The sequence below is a fragment of the Aethalodelphis obliquidens genome, unplaced genomic scaffold (genome assembly GCF_003676395.1).
Source record: "Aethalodelphis obliquidens isolate GAN/ISIS:26980383/991018 unplaced genomic scaffold, ASM367639v1 scaffold26, whole genome shotgun sequence".
NCBI lineage: Eukaryota > Metazoa > Chordata > Mammalia > Artiodactyla > Delphinidae > Aethalodelphis > Aethalodelphis obliquidens.
Genome location: NW_020837970.1, coordinates 6078007 through 6101999, shown reverse-complemented (window position 1 = coordinate 6101999; position 23993 = coordinate 6078007). Strand labels below are relative to the sequence as shown.

At 35.5% G+C, this 23993-nt stretch overlaps 1 protein-coding gene across 2 annotated transcripts in view; it reads left to right on the top strand.

Moving 5' to 3' along the window:
- Positions 1-23993, top strand: part of ADAM10 (ADAM metallopeptidase domain 10) — a 111957-nt gene that overhangs the window by 27065 nt on the left and 60899 nt on the right. For both annotated transcript variants that reach the window (XM_027123144.1, XM_027123143.1), the window contains exons 2-4: positions 1849-1999; positions 13763-13881; positions 15840-15998. In XM_027123144.1, coding sequence (XP_026978945.1) covers positions 1849-1999; positions 13763-13881; positions 15840-15998 — 429 coding nt within the window. The remainder of the gene's footprint in view (positions 1-1848; positions 2000-13762; positions 13882-15839; positions 15999-23993) is intronic.

The following is a 23993-nucleotide window of genomic DNA, read 5'->3' as shown; positions in this document are numbered from 1 at the left end:
GTTCCCTGTGCTATACAGGAGGACCTTGTTGTTTATCTGTTCTCTGTGTAATAGTTTGCATCTGCTAACCCCAAACTCCCACTCCACCCCTCCTCCATCCCCACCCTTGGCAACCACAAGTTTGTTCTCTATGTCTGTGAGTCTATTCTGTTTTGCAGATAAGTTCATTTGTGTCATATTTTAGATTCCACATATAAGTGATACCATATGGTATTTATCTTTCTCTTGCTGACTTACTTCACTTAGTATGATATTCTCTAGTTCCATCCATGTTGCTCCAAATGGCATTATTTTGTTCTTTTTTTATGGCTGAGTTGTAGTCCATTGTATATATGTACCACATCTTCTTTACCCATTCATTTGTTGATGGACATTTAGGTTGTTTCCATGTCTTGGCTATTGTGAATAGTGCTGCTATGAACATAGGGGGTGCATGTATCTTTTTTTTAAATTAAATTAAATTTATTTATTTAATTTATTTTTGGCTGCATTGGGTCTTCGTTGCTGCACGTGGGCTTTCTCTAGTTGTGGTGAGTGGGGGCTACTCTTCATTGCAGTGTGTGGGCTTCTCATCGTGGTGGCTTCTCTTGTTGTGGAGCACGGGCTCTAGGCGCACAGGCTTCAGTAGTTGTAGCATGAGGGCTTGGTAGCTGTGGCTCATGGGCTGTAGAGTGCAGGCTCAGTAGTTGTGGAACATGGGCTTAGTTGCTCTGCAGCATGTGGGATCTTCCTGGACCAGGGCTTGAACCCGTGACCCCTGCATTGGCAGGCGGATTCTTAACCACTGTGCCACCAGGGAAGCCTGCATGTATCATTTTGAAATATAGTTTTGTACAGATGTATACCCAGGAGTAAGATTGCTGGATCGTATGGTAACTCTATTTTTAGTTTTTTGAGGAACCTCCATACTGTTCTCCATGGTGGCTGCACCAACTTACATTCCTACCAATAGTGTAGGAGGGTTCCTTTTTCTCCACACCCTCTCCAGCATTTATTATTTGTAGACTTTTTAATGATGGCCATTCTGACTGGTGTGAGGTAGTACCTCATTGTAGTTTTGATTTGCACTTCTGTAATAATTAGTGACATTGAGCATCTTTTCATGTGTCTGTTGGCCATCTGTATGTCTTCTTTGGAGAAGTGTCTATTTAGTTCCTCTGCCCATGAAAATCAGTCAATTAATTTTCCATATAAATAAACTAAAAAGAAAGAACCATATAATCATCTCTTTAAAAATTTATTTACTTATTTTTATTGCAGTATAGTTGATTTACAATGTTGTGTTAGTTTCAGGTGTACAGCAAAGTGATTCATTTATACATATTTTATATATGTGTATTTTTTCAGATTCTTTTCCCTTATAGGTATAATTCCCTGTGCTATACAGTAGGTCCTTGTTGGTTATCTATTATAATCATCTTAACAGATGCAGAAAGAGTGGGTGACAAAAGTCAACAACTCTTCCTGATAGTTTTTATCAGCAAAGTATTAATAGAAGATAACTTTGTCAACCTGATAAAGGACATCCTAGACAAACCTATGGCTAACATCAAAACTTGTGTGTGTGGTTAAAATTCCCATTATAATAAGTTTTTAGGGACTTCCCTGGCAGTCCAGTGGTTAAGACTCCATGTTTCCACTGCAGGGGGCACAGATTCGATCCCTGGTGGGGGAACTCATATCCTGCATGCCACACGGCATAGCCAAAAAAAAAAAAGTATATGAAAATAAAGTACTAGGATTAGTGAAACAGTTTCATATTTATAGATATTTGAATAATCATGGAACCATATTAGAACTAGAATGGGCCACAAGATGACATTAATTTAAATTGTTTATTTTTTATAGGTCAGTATGGAAATCCTTTAAATAAATACATTAGACATTATGAAGGATTATCTTATGATGTGGATTCATTACACCAAAAACACCAGCGTGCCAAAAGAGCGGTTTCACATGAGGACCAGTTTTTACGTCTAGATTTCCATGCTCATGGAAGGTGAGTAAATTTATGCTGACTGTGTCTGAAGTTCCCATGTATTCAATCTATATTAAGAGAAGAAATTTATACCCTTAATTTTCCTTCTCTAATGGAAAGGTCCCCATTTGGAAATTCAGCCTACACTGAAATTTGGTGTATACATTAAAAAATGTTTTCTTTTAAAATGGATTGCCCTTTTTATGTTGTTAAGGAAACAGTCACATTTAAATGTTTTTAGGTTTATGAATCAGATCCTCTGTTGTATTATCAGAGGATGTGTCTTTAAAGAAGAGTCTATGTTTGTGGTTCAGCTAATTTTATGTGTTTTATGGCCTATGTGTCTGTTCTCTGGTGCTGAGAGTGAAGATGGCTAGTTGTAGGCTATTAAGTAAGTCATTTAATTTCTCATTAACTCAATTTTATCAGCTCTAAAATGACAACTTGTAGACAGATGACCTACTGTACTGCTTAATTCTCAGACAGAATTGTTAAGGAATAAAGAACAGGCAGCCAAGGGAGAGAGGTGAAAAAAAAAATCACATTTATTTAGTCCTGTTGTGTTCCAGGTACCGGATGCTTTATATGCATTTTCTTTTTTAATCTCTCTACACCCAAACAAGGTAAATCTTTTTATATCCAAGGAAACTAAGACTCACAGAAGTTAAATAACTTCTTTAAAGTTACGTAGCACAGATTTTACCTGGACCTGGCTGATTCAAGACCCCATATTATTTTTTTCTTTGTCTGTTAGGAGTATTCAGATACAAAATCTTCAAGTATTCTTTGTCAGATTCTCTGCCTTGCCTGCTGTAATGAATAAGTCTATTCCTTTTGTACTTTTTCTACAGTTGTAACCCTGATTTATTATTCACCTCCTAATAGGTTTCCCAGCTTCCATTCCATTTATCATTAAAGCTATACTATGTACTGCTACAAGATGACTCTTCCTTAAATGCTTCCTTTTTCATGTCAGCTTATTGTTCTAAAGTCTTCAATTAATGATTGTTAGCCAGATTTCTTAACTGGGCTTTCAAGATTCTTTGTAAATTAACTCAAGTCTATTCTAAACTTACTTTGTTCCACTTCCCCATATTGTGTCTGTTTCATTCAGAATGAGCTTCTCATTGCTGAATATACCATGTACAGTTTGTTTCCTGTATTATTTATCTTAAATTCTGATCATCTTTTAATACACATTCAAGTTCTACTTCTTTGAAGCTTTATTTACACCTTCCTCTGAACCTTTAAATTACTTACCTGTGCCTTTGGCATTGGTTCAGTATCTCTTCCTTTTCATGGGTGCATTTCTTGTTTATTTTTCTGTAACTGTTTTTTCTTCCTCACAGGCAGACACATGCTACTATTTAGTGTCTGCTATTTGCTCTTATATTATAGACACTCAAGAAAGATTTTAATGGATGAAAAAAATCAGTTAATAAGAATTGCTATGAAACAAAGTATTTTGCACATGGAAATAAATGCATTACTTAACTTAATTTCCATATTACAAAACAATGATCATTATAGAAAAAAGTACTTTCAAGTTATAAAATCTACTTTGTTTTGAAGGAAGAAAAAATTCATTTCAGGATCTGTTCTAGATAAAAATTTTACTGATGGCAAATCATGTAAATTTTTATGACCCTTAACCTCAGAAAAAATTTTAATTACCCATTCTTTATTGGTACCATGAAATAATAAGCAATCATTAAGCCTTCCTAAGTTTTTAGTAACTATCTCAAAGTAAATTTAATGCTGTATTGCAGATATCGTGTGACTGCCAAAAGGAAAAGTTGAGATTCTAGCTGCCTTTGGTTTGGGTACCACATTTCTATTACATCATTAGATTTTTATTAGCTCCATTACATAATTCATATTGAACATATGGCAAAACCAAATCCCTACCTCCTTTTGTTTTTTTTGGTACATGTGTGAGCGTAACTGAGAGAGAGTGTACAAGTACACGCTGTTATTTAGTTATTCTGATAGGAGCTGCAAGACGTGCGTAAGTCATTGTATAAGAAGAAAATGTGATATGGTGCTTTACAGATAAAATGCTGTAGGTATTCAAAGGGAGGAGGACTTACTTCTAGCTGAGGCTCTCAGCAGAGGACCTGGACCCAGGAAATCTCATTCTGTGTGTTAGTGATTATCTTAGGTACTTTTAACAGAAATCTGTTTAATTAACTATATACATATACTACATTTTCTAGAATAGATCTGAATTCAGGAATTTAATTTTGTTGTCTCAATTATTATACCTGTATATTCACACTGTCTCAGAGTTTGTGTCCTAAAACATGGTTATTGTAACTATCTTATAACATACCTTAGTTAAAAATGTGATGATCTCATAGTTTTATTTCTCCCTTTCCTTGAAATAGGCCTACAAAAATGACCTTGATAAATATAATTATAGATTTCTTGCTAAGTTTCTTCTCCTTCTCCACCATATACAAAATGTTGGTTTTGGGTACTAGCACAGCCTCTCTAGGGTGTGTGTATGTGTGTGTGTGTATGTGTCTTTCAGTATTAAAATCATTCTTTGTACTGTTTGTTTTATGCCTAAGCACATGAACACAATTCTTTCAACCTGGCTTCCACGTTTCCTAAATAAGAAAGGGTGGATCACATCCCACGTTTACAAATATCAGTGTTAAATGAAGGAATGTCGAGATTCTTTAAGCCTAATGTCCATTCTTGAGAATTCCATGAAAAACCATTGCTCTTTTTCTTCCCTTCCAGTTTTATTGAGATATAATTGACATATAGCACTGTACAAATTTAAGATGTATAGCATAATAATTTGACTCATATACATCATGAAGTTAACATTTTTTTTTCTTGTGTGTATATGTATTTTTAAACATTTCCTTCATGTTTTGTTTTCCATTATATACTTTGGACAGTCAACTTTATTTTCTGGTCTTCTCACGACTTTGCTAACTTTACTGCCTTTCATAGATTTGCATTTGAGTAGGAAGCTACTTAGTAAAGAACTTGTGATTTTTATAGGAAGTATAATATATGTATTGAAACAGTCGTAAACTGGGTAGAGAAAGGAGTACTGTGGTGATTTGGAGCCTGAATGGTGTTCCCTTCTGAGTTGGCATGTGTTATCTAGAGATTCTTTTGAGCCTTAGCTTCCTCATTAGTAAAACCTTGAAGTTTGGATGAGATAATGTTTAAGGCCTCTTCCTGCTTTGGAGTTCTACAAAATATATTAGTAACACTCAAGTAACTAAATTAAAAAGAACTCTCAAAACACTGTCTAGTCAGTAATAAACTTTTTTATGCTTCTGTGTTTAATTGTTTAGGTACATAATCAATAAATCAGAAATTGTTTCCATCTAATATGTGATTTGTATATAGTGTAGAAGATACCAAAATTTTATCTAAGTGCAGTATGATGTTTTGGAGTTTTCTTTTTTCTGATTTTGATAAGATAATTATTCCTATAGCCTTAACTGTACGTTTACGAACTGTTCATAATAAATGGTCAGATAATTTGATTTGAAGTTTCTTTGCAGTTTGAGACTCAAGTTCTCCCTGCCTCTGAAATGTGAGGGTATCAAGGATGTGGCCCAGGTAACCTGTAAAAGGCATAAGTATTCTCTTTGGGTCCTGACTGGAGCTGGGTTAGTCAGGAAGTGTCTTGGACTTTATCTTTGACGTATCATGAGTAGCGTAGCAGAAACCCAGGATGCTTTTAACTCCATAGACAAACCAGCACACTTTAAGACACAGAAGTGAGAATCTAGGGAGCACAGATAGATGCCAGCTCATAAAGAAGAGCAACAGAATAAATTAGAATTGTGTAAAAATGCTATTGTTATGGATATGGAAAAACAAAATAAAAAAAAATACTGACCTGACACTGAAATCTGTTCCAACAAGATTTGAGCAAGTTTGAGCAAAATTTTCTAAGGGAAAATGGTATTTATTTGTACCTATTTTATGTCAAGTACAGTGCCCTTTAGCATATACTTTTGTTTAAGTATATTTCATACCACTCTTGGTCTCAGCAGTGGATTTTCTAGGATATGCAATTCTTAGTTATTGCCTGATTGCCTGATTCCTCGTTAAACACAGAAATTAAAAGCCTAACAAATATGTTTTTTAAAACTCTGAAGGCTACACTGGCTATTTGAATTACTTACTGAAATAAGAAATAGCAACTGAGTTGTGTTCACGTTAATTCTGTGTTGAAGAAGTTAAATTGAGAGCTGATGATGGCTCTGAGCTTAGCTTCTTTGATAAGATTTTAACATGAAATACCATTTTTATTTTTCATGTTTTTAAGCACTAACTAGGGTTTATGTAGAAGAGAGGGAATGAGTTTTAAAAAACTGAGCTTCCTCCTGTTTTGAAAAAGGAATGGAAATACGAGTGTAAACGTATTTTTCTTTTGTTTTTTAATTTAATTTATTTAATTAATTTATTTTTGGCTGCCTTGTGTCTTTGTTGCTGCACGCGGGCTTTCTCTAGTTGCGGCAAGCGGGGGCTACTCTTTGTTGTGGTGCACTGGCGTCTCATTGTGGTGGCTTCTCTTTGTTGCGGAGCACGGGCTCTAGGCACGCCGGCTTCAGTAGTTGTGGCACGTCGGCTCAGTAGTTTTGGCTCACGGGCTCAGTAGTTTTGGCTCACGGGCTCAGTAGTTGTGGCGCATGGGCTTAGTTGCTCCACGGCGTATGGGATCTTCCCAGACCAGGGGTTGAACCTGTGTCCCCTGCATTGGCAGGCAGATTCTTAACCACTGCGCCACTAGGGAAGTCCCTGCTTCTCCTTACACAGGATAAATTTACTTATTTTTGCTTGAGTTTTAGTTTCACTTTTATCTTCTTTGGGAGCTCTTGAGGAATCTCGTATATGTATTTTTGCTTATTTGAGGTAATCTATCTACCTCAGGGCCATCAGTAAAGCCTGGAACTGTGTTTTTCAAACTGTAGAACCCTAGAATTTCTTTGGAGGTTGCCTCAGGTTCTTCCCAATGGGCCGCAGGTGGGCTGACTCTGCCCTTTCCCCTTCTACCAACCTGTTCTATTTTATCCTTTTTTTTTTGGAGGAGGTGGATAGTGGCTTCTTTAAGATAATTTGAAAAAGGACTTTGCTGTTTCAAAAAGTATACTAGTGGAAGTAAACTAGATATTTGACTCATAGTAATATTTGCTGTTAATACTGGCAACTTGTCTTACAAAAATAGTTTGAATGGAGAGTCTGTCGAGCATCTTTATTAAGAAGAAGGTGAATGTTACAAGGAAAAGAATACCTAGAAATGTCAGGGATGGCTATTAACTACTGTTTTATTTCTAGGAATCACTACCCAGGTCTACCATAAACCTGTTCCATTTAGACTCAGTAGACCCATCTGGGACTGCTGGATTACAGACATACTTGGAAGCAAGGTTTTTGCTCTCAGGTTTCTTCCCCCTGTTACCAAGGTACTTGATTAGTCGAGGCTTTTTGTCCTAATATGACTTCAGTTCAAGGGATGCACCTTTAACTATTGCTGTTTTCTTCTGAGAGTCAGGGCCATATTATCTTTAGCCTAAATAGCTATCATATGGGAAAAGGCAACTTCTTTTCAGTTTATATTCTTACTGTTCTAATATATAGAATGGTACCTCTTTAATATAGAAGTATATGATCAACCAAAAACTTAAAGAATCATATCCTAGCATAATTTATTTTGTTGTTCTGTACCACAGGTGGTTCTGGTACCTCTGTTTGTTTTAGTTTAGATTTAGAGTGCTTTTCTCAAGCCTTAGAGGGGAAAACCAACTATTATTACCACATGGTACAACTGCATTTTCAAAGCACTGAGGCCAGAGATTTGGAATCTGTTTCCTGTATTTTTTCAAATTGCTGTCATTTGTTAGTTGATTTTGCCCTCCTATAATTTTACTCTATTCTTTATAACTTTACTATATGCCACTAAGGAAAGAACTATAATAGAACTACTATAATCAAGATGAGAGACAAAATACTATTGATTCATAGAATCAACATAGTGATTAAATCTAACAGTAGGAAAATATTCCCAGTGCAAATGATGTTCCTTATACAGAGCATCTTCCTCCTCAGAGGAAATCTAAAGTTTATCTTTGATGACAGTATACTATATTATAACAATAAAAAAAAAGAGGGCTTCCCTGGTGGTGCAGTGGTTGAGAATCTGCCTGCCAATGCAGGGCCACAGGTTCGAGCCCTGGTCTGGGAAGATCCCACATGCCACGGAGCAACTGGGCCCGTGAGCCACAACTACTGAGCCTGCGCGTCTGGAGCCTGTGCTCCGCAACAAGAGAGGCTGTGATAGTGAGAGGCCCACGCACCGCGATGCAGAGTGGCCCCTGCTTGCCACAACTAGAGGAAGCCCTCGCACAGATACGAAGACCCAACACAGCCAAAAAAAAAAAATATATATATATATATACATATAAAAAAAGAGAACTAAACTTACTGAAAGAAACATAGTAAAACGGGATTAATAATCAAAGGGAACTTCTTATGGTGGTGTTGTAAAGTAGAATTTTCAGTGAAATTCAAATAAGGTTATATTTTCACTTCTGTGTCTTACTTGCATTTGTTCAAATTTTAAAAGGTGACTTGGTGAAGACTGATAATATTACATACATTAAGACTGCTACAACACTCAGCATGTATTAGCTTGACTGTTTCCGGCACATGCTTGAGAGACATTCGTGGTATGATTGAAAGCAAGATGCAGCAACCAAATACTAGAGTTCTAGTCCTAATGCTAGTCTTGTGACCTGAGTCATGCCCTTTGATAAAAATATTCATCGTGCTTCCTTAGCAATGTTACTGTGAGGACGGGATGCAGTAATATGTGTGAAAGTGCTCTGAAAACTGTAAACCTATATAAATTTAAGAAGAATGTTATAATCTCATCATTATCATCACAATACTACTATCTCAACCAGTTCTCTAGGGGCTTTTACCGCTAGGAAGGGTATCTCTACCTGCACAATTTTATTTTATACCCTAGTTTTGGGGAATACAATGATTTTTTAAAAAAATGTTTATTTATTTATTTGGTTGCGCTGAGTCTTAGTTGCAGCTCGTGGGCTCCTTAGTTGCAGCTCACCAGCTCCTTAATTGGTGCACGTGGGCTCCTTTAGTTGCAGCAGGTGGACTCCTTAGTTGCGGCATGCAGGCTCCTTAGTTGTGGCATGTGAACTCTTAGTTGTGGCATGCATGTGGGATGTAGTTCCCTGACCAGGGATCAAACCTGGCCCCCTGCAATGGGAGTGTGGAGTCTTAACCACTGTGCCACCAGGTAAGTCCCAGTACAATGATTTTTAAACATTTATTTATTTTTATGGTGGAAAAATAACATCTAACTTACTATTTTAATCATTTTTAAGTGTACAATTCAGTGGCATTAGGTACATTCAAAGTGTTGTCTAACTATCACTGTGATTCATTTTTAGAGCTTTTTGATTATACCAAACAGAAACAATAACTTCCAATTCTGCCCTCCTACCAGCCCTTGGTAACCTGTGTTCTACCTTCTATCTCTAGGAATTTGCCTATTCTATGTCCTGCATAACTAGAGTCATATAATATGTGGCCTTTTGCATCTGACTCCTTTCACTTAGCATAATGTTTCTAATGTTCATCTGTGTTGTAGTGTATCCGAATTTCATTCCTTTTTAAGGCTGAATAATCCATTGTATGTATATACCACTCATATGTACATCTTTGTTTTTTTGGCCGCACTATTCGGCTTATGGGATCTTAGTTCCCTGACCGGGGATTGAACCTGGGCCCTTGGCCGTGAAAGTGCGGAGCCCTAACCACTGGACCACCAGGGAATTCCCCATACATACATCTTGAAATCCATATGTTGATGAATATTAGAATTTTTTCTGTCTTTTGGCTATTATGAATAATGCTGCCACACACACTGGTGTACAGGTATCTGAGTCCCTGATTTCCATTCCTTTGTGTGTATACATAGAAGTAGAATTGCTGGATCATATGGTAATTCTGTTTAACTTTTTGAGGAACCACCAAACTGTTTTCCCAAAATACAGTGATTTTTATAAGGCAGTGTTCACTGTAGTTATTCTGACCTTTGGGCCAAAAGTTTAAGCAATTAAAGAATCAGGTTGGGACTTCCCTGGTTGTGCAGTGGTTAAGAGTCCTCCTGCCAGTGCAGGGGACATGGGTTCGAGCCCTGGTCTGGGAAGATCCCACATGCTGCGGAGCAAGTAAGCCCGTGTGCCACACTACTGAGCCTGCGCTCTAGAGCCCGCGAGCCACAACAACTGAGCCCGTGAGCCACAACTATTGAAGCCCATGCGCCTAGAGCCCGTGCTCTGCAACAAGAGAAGCCACTGCAATGAGAGGCCCGCGTACCACAACAAGGAGTAGCTGCCACTCACTGCAACTAGAGAAAGCCCATGCACAGCAACGAAGATCCAATGCAGCCAAAAATAAATAAATAAAATAAAAAGAATCAGGTTATGTTTTCAGATGATTTTTTGTTCAAGGCTTGTTGAGAAATTGGGAAGGTAGGATGTGTTCATCAGCTAATTATTATTATTACTTTATAATGTGTTGTCTGACAGGACTATTGCAAAGAATTTGCAATTTATATAAATATTAAAATAGTGTAAAGATATGAACTATCAAACAGATGGTAGTGGAATTAAAATTAGAGAACTGGAATCCAATGACTTAGTTAATGGAATAATATACCCAGCTTCTGATTATTCATTTGTAGTTGATCTGTTTCATGGATTGTGACAGAGTTTAATTCAGTCTGGCTTCTTCTACCATTTACCTGCCTTCCAGGCTCACCCTTGTTCCATTCCTTCTTTGTTTATATATGTTTCAGATGCACATTAATTTTGATATTAATAGAGCAGTGCATCTTGGGGGTATGATGTAAATTTGATTTTTTTGTTTTATTATCTATGTTGCTTCTTGACTGTGCATAATTGAAAACTGATTTTATATGTGGTTTCAATCCAATTTAAATCAATAGTGAGAATAATGTTTTGTATATATGAGATGATTTTCTTATGAAATCAATATCAAGATTAGAAGGGGCCTACTTCAAGTGTTCTTAAATTCTCTCTGTTACAACATCCCTCTAGGATTGCTATCTGCATAGACACGTAAAGTGATATAAAACTATTGTTTTGAGTAGGGATTGCAGCATAGATTGTTCTCATATTGAACTTAAATGTCCTTTCTGAAGCTTTTACCATTTTGGGGGAGGGAGATATAGAGTACTAATGCTGCTGCTTATAATGGATTTAAGGTAAAACAGTTTTGCTGAATAATAAATCCTGAATGACAAACATATTAAGCCCTTGGATTTTTACTGTTTAACAAAGATGCTCTTTTAGAGGTGGTATTTATATAGTAAATTAAAAGTGTATATAATGATTAATGATTTTCCAAAATGAGATCCTTTAAAAAATAATGTGTGGGGCTTCCCTGGTGGCGCAGTGGTTGAGAATCCGCCTGCCGATGCAGGGGACACGGGTTCGTGCCCCGGTCTGGGAAGATCCCACATGCCGCGGAGCGGCTGGGCCCGTGAGTCGTGGCCGCTGAGCCTGTGTGTCCGGAGCCTGTGCTCCGCAACGGGAGAGGCCCCAACAGTGAGAGGCCCACGTACCGGAAAAAAAAAAAAAAAAATGTGTGTATTTATACTCACCTTTCAAGAATTTCATGTCTGTTAGTTGGTTAAAAGGAATTTTATGTAAAGGATATACAATAAGAATTCAGGAAAGATTCCTGTTTGTTTAGGATTGTCTTTTTTTGACTTTTTGGAGTTCCCATTTAGAAGATGTGTTTGGCTTTGTTGATTACTTGCTGCAGTAGATTGGAACGTTAAGGTTCTAAGGATGTCTTTCCTAGCCTACAGTCCTTGCCACAGTAGTTGGGAAGCCCTAGGAGTTTTTTGGTGAGAGGTTTAGGCAAGTGGAAATGAATGCAGCTGCAAAATAAAAGGTTGCCAATACAGGAAATTAAGGGAAAAAGATAAAATAGTGTTCAGAAAGTGTGACACTCTATGAAGGTAATGGTTATTATACCCAACTGTTGACCCCTATTCACTTGAAAAATGATTTGATTTTTTTCTTTAAAATCAACATTATTGAAGTATAATTTACATAAAATATATTCATTTCAAGTGTATAGTTTGAGTTAAGTTTTGACAAATGTATACACTTGTGAACCACCATTCAAATCAAGGTGTAGAACATTTCCATCAGAGCAAAAAATTCCTTCATTCCCTTTTGCTCTTAGTCTCTCCATCCCAGGCAACTACTAATCTGCTTTCTGTCTCTAGAGATAGATTTTGCCTATTCTAGAATTACATATATATGGAATTATATATACTGTGTGCATTCTTTTGTGTTTTATAAAAGTACCTATTTTTAGTAGTTTGATGATTTTATTGCTGAATAGTTTGCTACTGTATGAATAAGCCACAACCTTTTTCTCTCTTTACTTGCTGATAGACATTTAGGTTATTTCCAGGTTTGGGCTATTATGAGTAAAGCTGCTTTGGACATTTGTGTCCAATTGTTTGTGTGGACATATATTTTATATTTTCATTTCTCTTGGTGTAGAATTGTGGGTCATAGGGTTTTTGTATGTTTACCTTTATAAGAAACAGCCAGTTTTCCAAAGTGATTATGCCATTTTTTACCTCCGCCAGCAATGTGTCAGAGTTCAAATTATTCCACATCCTACTAACATTTGGGGGTTGGCTAATTAAAGACTTTGGTTCATATTCACTGAGTAGAAGTTGTGTTATATGCAGACATTTATGGCAGTTATAAAGGAGACTTGATACAGTTTTTAAAGTTAGGTAGTGATAGCTACTTTACTACCCTTTACATCTCCTTTGTGCCAGGTACAGTGTTAATGACTTTACATACATTATAATCTCTAATCCTTAAAATCGTTCCAGAAAATAGAATGTGTTATCTTCATTTAATGGACAGGAATCCTGGGCTAGCAAGGATTTACTAGGCTTAAGATTTTGATTCTGAGTTTGATTCTAAAACCCTAGATTTCTTTATTTAATTTTATTTCAGTATTTTGGTCTTTCCTTTTCCTTTATAGAGGACAGTTAGAATGAGTATAATTTCAGCTAATATCATGGTCCTTTGGGTTTGGGATCTCCAAATTGAACTGAGAAAGGTCTAAAAAGAATTAGAAGAAGATGCCCCAGGGAAAAATAAAGGAGTTGTAAAGTTTTCTGTGTATGTGTGTCTGTCTTTCTGTATGTGTGTGTCTGTGTGTGAAAGAAAGAGCATGCATACTTGCTTGTCTGAAAAGAGATGTTAAGTATCTAATTAGATGGCACTTCCTTATGTATTCTCTTATCTGAGTTGTGAATTATAGGGGAAAATGGAAAAGCTGTGGAATTACTAGAGAGGGGAGACAAGTAGTGGTGAATTAACAGTAATTGGGTCAAGAAGCTTGCTTTTATATTCAAGTAACTTAGTTGCTGTTGGAATGATCTTGTTTCACCATGTGAGAATCAGTCTGTAGGCATTTATTTTTTTAATATATCCCTAGATGATTACTGTTTAATTGTATGTGAGTTGTATCACAGTGTTAGCTTGAATTTCAGAGCAGAATTTTTATAAGAAAATCTTAGCCAGTTATTTCCCAAATAGACAAATTGTGTGAAACAATCCACATTTTGCAGCTTTTTTTTAATTTAAAAAATCATTGTTTAAATTTGGATCCTTTTAATTTCATTTTTTTCCTTTCCTACCCTGTTTGCAGACATTTCAACCTACGAATGAAGAGGGACACTTCCCTTTTTAGTGATGAATTTAGGGTGGAAACATCAAATACGGTACTTGATTATGATACCTCTCATATTTACACTGGACATATTTATGGTGAGTTGAACCTTAAAAGAACCGTGTTTAATTTTTTTCTATACAAGGAAATATATGCATTTTGAAGTATAGGCAAATATTTCAGAAAGATGGGATAAATCCTGGGGAGATTTGAGTGTATTGTGAAGAGCAATGGGCTTTGAAGAATGAAGTAATTCTTCAATCAACCTTTACATATATGTTTAGTATTGAATTATGCAGCGTCTGACTTCTGAAAGGTATGAAGTTTTGACTCTCATTACCTCCAAACTGTTAGGTTTTTAAAAAAATTTTAATGATTTATATAATTTTCTGATCTTCCAAGCAAGGAATTAACAGTAACTTAACTATGTTTTATAACGAACTGTAAAGATTATCTTAATAGCCAAAAATAATGTGACAACGTCATTCATAGGAAAATCCTCCCAGGGCCTTCCTTCCTCTGGATCTATTTGCTTTTTGTTCACAATTCTAATGAATTTCTCTTACTACACCAGATTTAAAAAGGTATCAGGGAGATGGGGGGCACACTTATTAGCCCAATAGAAAATTACATCTGTCAGCTTAGTAATGTAGGGAGAACAGAACAATTGATGGAAGTCGTAAAAAAGTTTAAAAAGCAAAGTCTTCTGTAGGTATTAAGGGCAAAATATCATTGAGTTATAACTGTACATTAATAAATACTCAAGATGATCCTATTTATTAAGAGTTATTAAAGTTAACTGAAAGTTAAATTTTATTTCTACATATTAGAGAGATTTCCATTCAAAATCCTGACTTGAAAAATTAAATGCTTTGAGAAAGGTTTCTTATTTTTTTTTATGATGATCAGTAAATGAGACATTTCCGTACTTAAAATTTCTTATTTGTAGATCAAGCATAGTTAAACAATTAAAAGTTTTTTTGTATTCTTATAATTCTTTAATGGAAAAGGAAAGTGTTTTTCCATAGGTCGAGATTTCTAATACTAGATTATAGTTTTCTGTTATTTTCTTGATCATTTATCTTGCTGGGCAAGTAACTTAGTAGTCTCCCAGCACCCGCCCCCCCCCCCCTTTTTTTGGTAGGTGATAGTCAAAAAGCGTACAAGACTAAATGAGTTTGCAGGTAAACATCATATCATTTAAATACAAATGTCTTGGACTCAGCTTCAGTCTATGATTAACTTAAAGTCAACTAATTACTGTTAATCTACAACTTAGAAATTGCAGAAAGCCTGATTTTTGTTTTAATGAGAAATTTTTGAATGGCAAATTTAACTTTTAAAGCCCTCACCTAACTACCCACCTCTTCTTATCATTTGATGTTTGGTACTCAGCTTTTCTTTATGACTGTATTAAAAAACAAAACTACCTTTTTTCTTATAATTTTCTTTCCCTAAAGAAGTATAATTGATGGGATACTATCATGAACCTTTTTCCAATATCTCAGAAAGAATTATTGGCATATTTTGTTCAAATTGCTTCTGAAATATTTAATACTGTCTTATTTTTAAAATGTATTTATAAAACCTGCTGGTGGTAAGGAAGCTAAAAGGTTCGTGCAGAATATATTAGGTGGGAAAGGAACTTTTTTTCTTATGGCAATTAGAGTAGAATTTCAAAAGATACTTTAATATCTTTATTTTGAAAGTGTATATTTTATCAGTGTATCTGCTTGCCTCTAAGTTTATTTAAGTCATTTTTTTGAATGACTATTGCATGCATGCCAGGCACTGTGCTAGGTTCTGGGAATTTGATTGTCAGCAAGACAGATGTTCCATTTTTCATTGTTGTTACTATATATATACTGTATATATTTTAACTAAGTTCCAGTTGTTGTTCATATTCAGGTTGATACGTTTCATGTGAAAATTAATTTCCCCGGTAAATTTGTATTTAGTTTTTTTCTCAATACACAAGAATGGCTTTATAAAGGAGAATGAATTTAACATTCATGTGCAAATCAAATTTTTAAGAGTTTGTGGCTTTCATTAATAGGTGAAGAAGGAAGTTTTAGCCATGGGTCTGTTGTTGATGGAAGATTTGAAGGATTCATTCAGACTCGTGGTGGCACATTTTATGTTGAGCCAGCAGAGAGATATATTAAAGACCGCACTCTGCCATTTCACTCTGTCATTTATCATGAAGATGATATTAGTAAGTACTTAAATTTTGCAAAGAGTATATAAATAGTTAAAACTATGTGGAGACAAATGAAACCTGAGCTGTTTTCTTTCCTAAGCTGTTAATCAGGCTAGAAAATAGTTTCACAACTAAAATCTCAATTAAAGAATGGATCTATATCGTTGAGACAATATCATTGTCAGTCTGTGCTGGTACTACTTTGTTGATATGCTACAACCAATTCTATTTGAACTATGAGTCAACCAACTCCGATTGAACTGGAAATTCTATATTGTGGTATCATCCAGTCATTTAATGCTGTAACACCTTTGTGTGTGTGGCCTACTGAAGCATCATCTTCTTATGTAAATTTCAGTGTGGATATTTGCATAGTATTTAAAGAATATTTTAGATATTTCTGTAATTTCTAAGCCTTTTGAGTATTTCTTTTTGGAATCTTGAAATGACTTCCGCTTGGTAAGATTTCAGATTTATCTTTATGGATTTTGTTCTCGACCGTGGTCTTTGTATGATGGTAATTTGTTGGGAGAGTTCTTTTTCTGTGTTTTAAGAATAGAAAATGTATTTAGACTTCCCCTTTTCATTCTGCCATTGTCTGTATATCCATAGTCATTTAATCACGAGAATGCTGTAATGAAATGACCCAGAAATGCATTCCTCTAATTCACAGGCCTCTTGAATACTCATATTTTATTTTTGACTGTAGTAAGAGTAGTCTATCAATTTTTGCCTATTTTCCTTATTTGGCAGCTTCCAGGCTTCATTTTCCTTTCTACATATAGAAATTTGTTGTCAGTAATTTCGTTCGCACCCCTGGTAATGTACTGGAAAGTATTAACCATGTCGACTTCTTGCTTTATCAGCTCTGACCGTTTCTGTATTTAAGTCTCTCCAACTTGCTTGTCATCTCTAATGCTCGATTACTATAGAAAATAGCATAATTATTCTAGATAGAATACATTTATGATTTTGGCTATTTGTTAAATCATAAATTCGTTAATGCTACTTGTGCACATTTTTGCTCATCCCTATTTGATTCCTTTTCCAATTTCCCCTCCTGGTATTTTAGACTCTCCTCAAGCTCCAAGCTACAGTCTTCCTTCACAAGCTAGAGTATGAATTCCTTTCTTTCTGCCAGTAGAATTATCATCTACTTCATTTGTATGTTACTTTGTAATTTTCTGAGTAATTTAATCATTTTGCAGGTTTACCTCCTCTATCAGGGTGTGTAAGTTCTCCAACTGCAGTTTCTGTTTCTTTTGCTCCTTTAACATTTCAGATATCATTTATCTCTGCAGCAGTTTCTTCACTGATACTTAATAAAGTCCTGCGACATTTTCCCTATAATGTTTTCTCAAAATCAAGCAAGACCTTTGGGAAAGAAAGGAGAGGAAGAAATGATTGACAGATTTTGAACTGATGATTTCCTTCCCATGATATTGTAATCAAACATTTTCCTTCACTTTGTATGTCTTATAAGTATCTTCAACTGTGTTTATTCTGCCTTTTATGATTTCTGTTGTTTTGTCTTCTCTCTCGTTTCCTTTCTTCTCTTATCTACTTGTATGTAGTTTAAGAATGTTCTGCTCTTTTTTCGTACTTCTGTTTCTTCCTCATCATATAATTGCATTTCTTTCACTTTGCATCTTATAGTAATTTTCAAAAATCTCCCTTTATTTCAGCCTTTTCTTTTTCCCCAAAGGTGATGAGTTAGCTTGCAGAATCAGTGACATTGGATGCAACTTAGTTTTCTGTTCCTTTTGGCATTTAACTTTACCATTGATTTCAGTGCTTAACTCTTACTTGTCTTGGTAAACATATATTCATGGTAAGGAGATCGTTTCACATTCTGCTTGTTATTACATGCCAGTAGTGGTATTAGAGCCTAAAAACAGCAATGTTTAGAGTGATTTTGTTTGTAACTTCTTCTGGTAAATGGAAATGTAATGATATGAGGATAAGAGTATGGGAAGCAATTGCCTTAAACAGAATTTTTAGTGCTTGCAGATTTAGACAATTACTTTTGAAAAACTATCTGAAAATCTGTCAAGTTAACTACAAAAGGAAAGCACCCATGTATTAACCATTTAGTTTTTAAATAGTTGCTCTAGTCTAGATTCTAGACCAAGGGTTGGCAAACTTTTTCTGTAAAGGTCCAGATAGTAAATAATTTGTCTTTGTGGGCCATATTTGCTCTGTTGCAGCTGAATTCTGCCACTGTAGTATGAAAACAGCAATAGGAAATATGTAAATGAACGAGCATGGCTATGTTCCAATAAAACTTACTGACACTTAAATTTGAATTTCATGTAATCTTAACATGACACAAAATATTATTCTTTTAATTTTTTCCCACCATTTGAAAATGTAAAAACCGTCTTTAGCTTTCATGCCAAACAAAAGGACTCATATCTAGCAGGCTGTTGTTTGCCTACCGCTCTTCTAGAGGATGGCTAGATAAATTTACTTTTCTTAAATTGAAATATAGTTGACATACAATATTATGTTAGCTTCAGGTGTGCAACATAGTGACTTGACATTTAAATACATTATGAAATGATCACCACGATAAGTCTGATAACATCTGTCACCATACAAAATTATTACAGTATTATTGACTGTATTCCTTATGCTGTATGTTACCTCCCCACGACTTACTTATTTTATAATTGGAAGTTTGTGCCTTTTAATCTCCTTGACCTATTTCGCTCAGTCTCCTCCTACTCCCCTTCCCTTTGGCAACCACTGGTTTGTTCTCTGTATCTATGCCTCGGTTTCTGTTTTGTTTTGTTTTGTTTTGTTTTCTTTTTTTTTAAGATTCCATATGTAAGTGAAACCACATGGTATTTGTCTAGATTAAATTTATTTATTTATTTATTTTGCGGTACGTGGGCCTCTCACTGTTGTGGCCTCTCCCGTTGCAGAGCACAGGCTCCGGACGCGCAGGCTCAGTGGCCATGGCTCACGGGCCCAGCCGCTCCGTGGCATGTGGGATCCTCCCGGACCGGGGCATGAACCCGTGTCCCCTGCATCGGCAGGCGGACTCTCAACCACTGCGCCACCAGGGAAGCCCTAAATTTACTTTTAATTGGCCCTTTAACCTCTCTGTGTAGAATACCTAAGGTTCTAATAGTATTAGTGGTAGTACAAGTAGTTATTTCTCTCTGATGTATAACCAGCACCATACAAAGTTCTTTGCTTACATTATTTTGTTTAATCTTCACAATAACCCTGTGAGGTATATAGGCACACATATTATCCCCACTTTATAGATGAGGAAACTAAGCCTTAGAAAACTTAGGCCACTTGATTGTGGATCTCGTGTTCTTAACCATGTGTCTTCTGCTTCACTCCTGGAAAAAAGCTGTAAATTCTCACTGCCATTATTCCAAGGATTTCTGGGTCTTTTCTGAGATCTGTAAGCCTCCCTGAAATCACACATTTGCATCTATTGCTGTTTAGAGCCAAATTCTTTCCCTAACATATCTAGCAATGGATGCTTTATTTCACAGCTAATTAAAAGACAGAGGATGTCCCTTTATTATTTAATAATAATATTATTATTATTATTTTCATATAATTTGCTTAAGTGCCAATAATTTATTTTTACAGCTAAAGTACTGCATGGCTGTTTAGATCATTGTGTATATGCTTGAGTGAATTTGGTGTCCCTGTATTTGTTATTTTCAGCGGAAGCAAATGACAGGGGAGGCACGCCAACTTTGGATAGGAATCCTGATGAGAGTTTGGCTACCCTCATCTTAATACTGTTTTTGCAACTCTAGGCATGAATATATGAAATCACCATGGAAAATGATACTGATATTCTGGAGAACCTTAGGGAATGGCTTCTGGTGCTGTACCAGAACATACAGTTTTCAGTGAAAATATTTAATAACTTCTAGATGCTTTGATATCCATTTAGATGTGAAGGTGATAACTACATGTAGTTATCAGCTTAAAATTCATACTTGTTCAATCTATACTTAGGTGGTAAAAAACACTCTCTTCTAGGACATAGAAGTGTGAACAATTATGACAGGGTAAGAATACCATTTAGTCCTCTGCCTCTTGGCCCAGTTTATTTTAAGAAACTGGGAAAAACATTGTCCCATAAACTATACTGCTAGTCTTAGTAATATGAATAGCTTTTAGGAATGACTGACTGTATGATTGCTTGGAATCATTAGTTGTAAATAGTGGACCTTTGCACCTTTTGTATACTACCTTTCTGAGAGGCAAAGTTCTAAGCAATTTTCCCATGCTGTACTTATAAAGAAATATTTTGTTTCTGAACTAAAAGATATTTTAAGTAAATACATGAAGCCGTAGAGTAAGAGTGTTTAGGTTTATTCCTTCACTTCAGATTATTTATTTTCCTTTGGGTGGTATAGGAAAGCCCAAAGAGCTTGAATTTGCCTGTGCCTCATAGTATTGTATCAATAGTAGGTTACTCTTACTTTCAGCCTGTGTGCTAGCTGTAACTGTACTTATCGCTTCTTTCTCTTGTGCTTCAGTGGGAAGACCCCTTATTTCTTGCTCTGAAAAATTGAGACTGTTAAATTTTACTTAACCATTTCAAGGTGAAGGCCTCCTTCCGGTAGAAGCCTCTTCGTTTGTGAAACTTCAGGATATTGCTTTTAATAAACATTAAAAAAAATCAGTTTCATATTGTGTTTTTGAAGTTGTGGATATAACTGAGTTTTGTCATAGTCACTAAGATTTTCAACACCTTTTGTGTCACTGTTAGTGGAAAGGAGGGACAAAGGATAGAAGGAAAAGAGGAAAGAAAGAATTGAATTGGAAAGTATTGATAATGGCTAGCATTGTTCAAATCTGACATTGTTAGATTGTCACATTTTTCTTCCAGAGGTACCAGGAAATTCTGAGGATTATCGTGGAAAGTTTCTATATGTGCTTAAGGTCCAGTCTGAGCTTGGAAATGTGCTTATGTGTATGGAGTTGTGACAAACTGTGGTAGACACTCGGAAAGATTAAGGAATGGAGTGTTCTGATTGATAATTCAGTAGCAGAATCGCTTAAGACTGTGATAGGAAGTGCCCATGACTTCAGAACTCCCATAGGATATACAAGTTTATTGGTTAATTTCTATACTGTATGTTTTAATTCACATGTTTTACTTAGCATTGATGTTAAATACTTAATTTTCTTAAGCAAAGTAACAGTATTTAAAAGAAATATAAGAATTTAGTGCCATTGTTGACTCTGTTTTTGCTTTTTTTTTCTGAGTTAATCTCTAGGGAAATATAATTTCTCCAAGTAGTTCACAGGCACAAATGAAGAAAAGTTGAGAAGCCTGTGAGAAGTGGTAGCTATTTGAAAAATATTTAATTAGAAATGTGAGATATTTAATTGGGAAAACATTTAAAAAAACAGATTAAAAAGAGACAGTGAGGGGTTTAATTCTTTTTGCAGAATTTGGAGAAAATATGCCCAGCCCTTTCATATTATTCAGTCAAAGTTTATTTTGTTTTATTTATGTAAATAAGACTCAAGTTACGAACACTTTAGATCAAGACGTTTTCTGATTGGTTACCATATGTATCGGGTTGGCCAAAAAATTCATTCAGGGTTTTCCGTAAGATGTTACGGAAAACCCTGAATGAACTTTTTGGCCAACCCAATATATATTTTTGTATATATTTATTTAAAAAACATAAATAGAAAATATTTTGGCTGCATAATGATCATTTCAGAAACATAAGATTATTTAAAAATAACAAACCTCTTATATTGTAAAACAGCTTTAAAACTCATCCTAGAAAGTAAAATTATATTTGGAAATTTTGTTCTTTTTTTCCGAGAAATATCACCTCATGATTGTGTTTTGCAGTGTTTGAGATGTTTTTACAAACAGATTGAATAAGAAAATTAATTCATTGTTCATCTGAATATTGCATTAAAGATGCAGTTTTTAATAAGTTGTCATTATACTGTCAAGTCATATGTTTTGAGAGTTTGGAAAAAGTTTATAGACGTTTGATGTGGTAGTAAGAAGAATGAATTTGAAAGTTTTAAATTAAGACTTCACAAGCATATGCATTTAAAAAATAGGGATTTTCTTTTGGGGGGCATTGTTTCTTCATCATACCTCATCAGCAAACTGTTCATGGAAAATAGAGTTTTCTGGAATAGACCAGAAGATTGACGTAGTTCTGAATTCAACGGAATTCTGTAACTTTATTACGATTGCAAAAGGGACTAGAATTAGTTCTAAGTTTGAAGATGATGGAAACTGAAGCCTAAAGAGTCTTAAGCAACTTGGGCAAGGTATTTTCATGGCAAGGATCCATGTTTCCTGGCTTTTACTCCAGTTCTTTTTAGTTACATCGTAAGTTAGTAGAGACTTGTTTAAAGGTGGCTAAAGTCAAGGGACTTAATGATGGTAAAGACAATTATTGTGAAGATAAAAAAAAGATTAGGAGAAAGCTAAGGCTTTATTTTTGGTATCATTGTTGATTTTGCAGAAGTGTGGCTATCTTCCCTACTGAAAAATAGAGTAAATTTACATTTTAGGTTCAACTTTTATGAGTGATGAGTTACAGAAAAACTAGTAGAAGTAGCATTGAGTATATATGTGTGTATGTACTAGGGATAAGAGGCGCTAAAACTAGGTCTTTCACATCTCTTCTAGCACAATTCAATGCTTGACGTTTATGCTAGCGACCTTGTGGGTGTGTCTGAGGACATTGGTCTAGGACTTGGGCCCTGTAAAGAGCTGCTTTACATTGTGATACAAGATTTATTATAAAAATGTTAAATTCTGTTCATGGTTTATAAATTTTGAGATTAGATAATCTCCGTAAGCAACCTTGTTATCTTATATTTATATTCATTAGACTAGGAACTCACTGATGTGGATTTTACTGCTTTCAGCAACTGTAGAGGCTTAGAATTGCTGGGGAAGGAAAAAATTGCCCTCTGCCCTTTTTAGGTTCTTCTAGCTGGTCTAAGAATTAAATTGACATGAGACAGATTAAAAGGAGAAAATCAAATTTAATTATGTATGTACGAGGTCTCCATCAGAAAAATGAGGCCCCAGGTAGGCAACTGAGGTTTATATGGCATTTGAGAGGAGAAGGGGCTAGGGGTTTGGTACTTCAAGGAGGAGGAAAACAATTATAGGAAGATGGAAAAGCAAATGTTGGGTAAACAAATGTTTGCTCTGCCATGCAGGGACAAGGGGACACAGAGAGGACTTGGTCTCCGGGGCCTGCCAAGTTCCTCCTACCACACCTAGCCCATTTTCTTTGTAGATCTCTCTGTTGATAGTGCTGTTCCTGAACCAGGCCCTTTATCTAAATTCTTCTAGGCAGTTAAAGGGCAGGTAAAAAGAAAGACTTCCTGAGTCTTCTGTTTCTTAAAAATAATCAGTCTAAAATAATCCTTATGCCAGAGAGAGACATGGGGTGGCAAATTTTGTTCCCCTGCAGAATCATGGACTTAAAGGCAACCTTGTAGGGGACTTTCCTGGCGGTCTAGTGGTTAAGACTCTGCGCTACCAATGCAGGGGGTGTGGGTTTGATCCCTGGTCAGGGAACTAAGATCCCACATGCCGCGTGGCACAGCCAAAAAATGAAAAAAAATTTAAAAAAAGGTGACCTTGTAGATCAACTAGTTAAAACTGTTGCAGAGTTTAATTCATTTGCTTAAGATCACACAAGTTAGTGGGAGACATGGTAAGGAAAAAGCACAAGAGGTAATGTGTCAGAACTGAGGCATGGCATTTGTATGAGAAAGTAGTTTGAAGGGAAATCAGGATGAAGTTTGAGAATAGCTTTGTGACCTCATGCAAGTAAGTAACTTTACCTTTTCTGGGTGTCATTTTCTTCATGTTATAAAGTGAGTATGTAGATCATTAATACTTCTTATTTCTTCTAAAATTTGATGATTCCAAACTACTTTTCCTCTAAAGCTGGAAATATTTTTGGTTTTTCTGATTATCAAATGACTATATAAAATAGATATTTTTGCTTGTGAATTAAG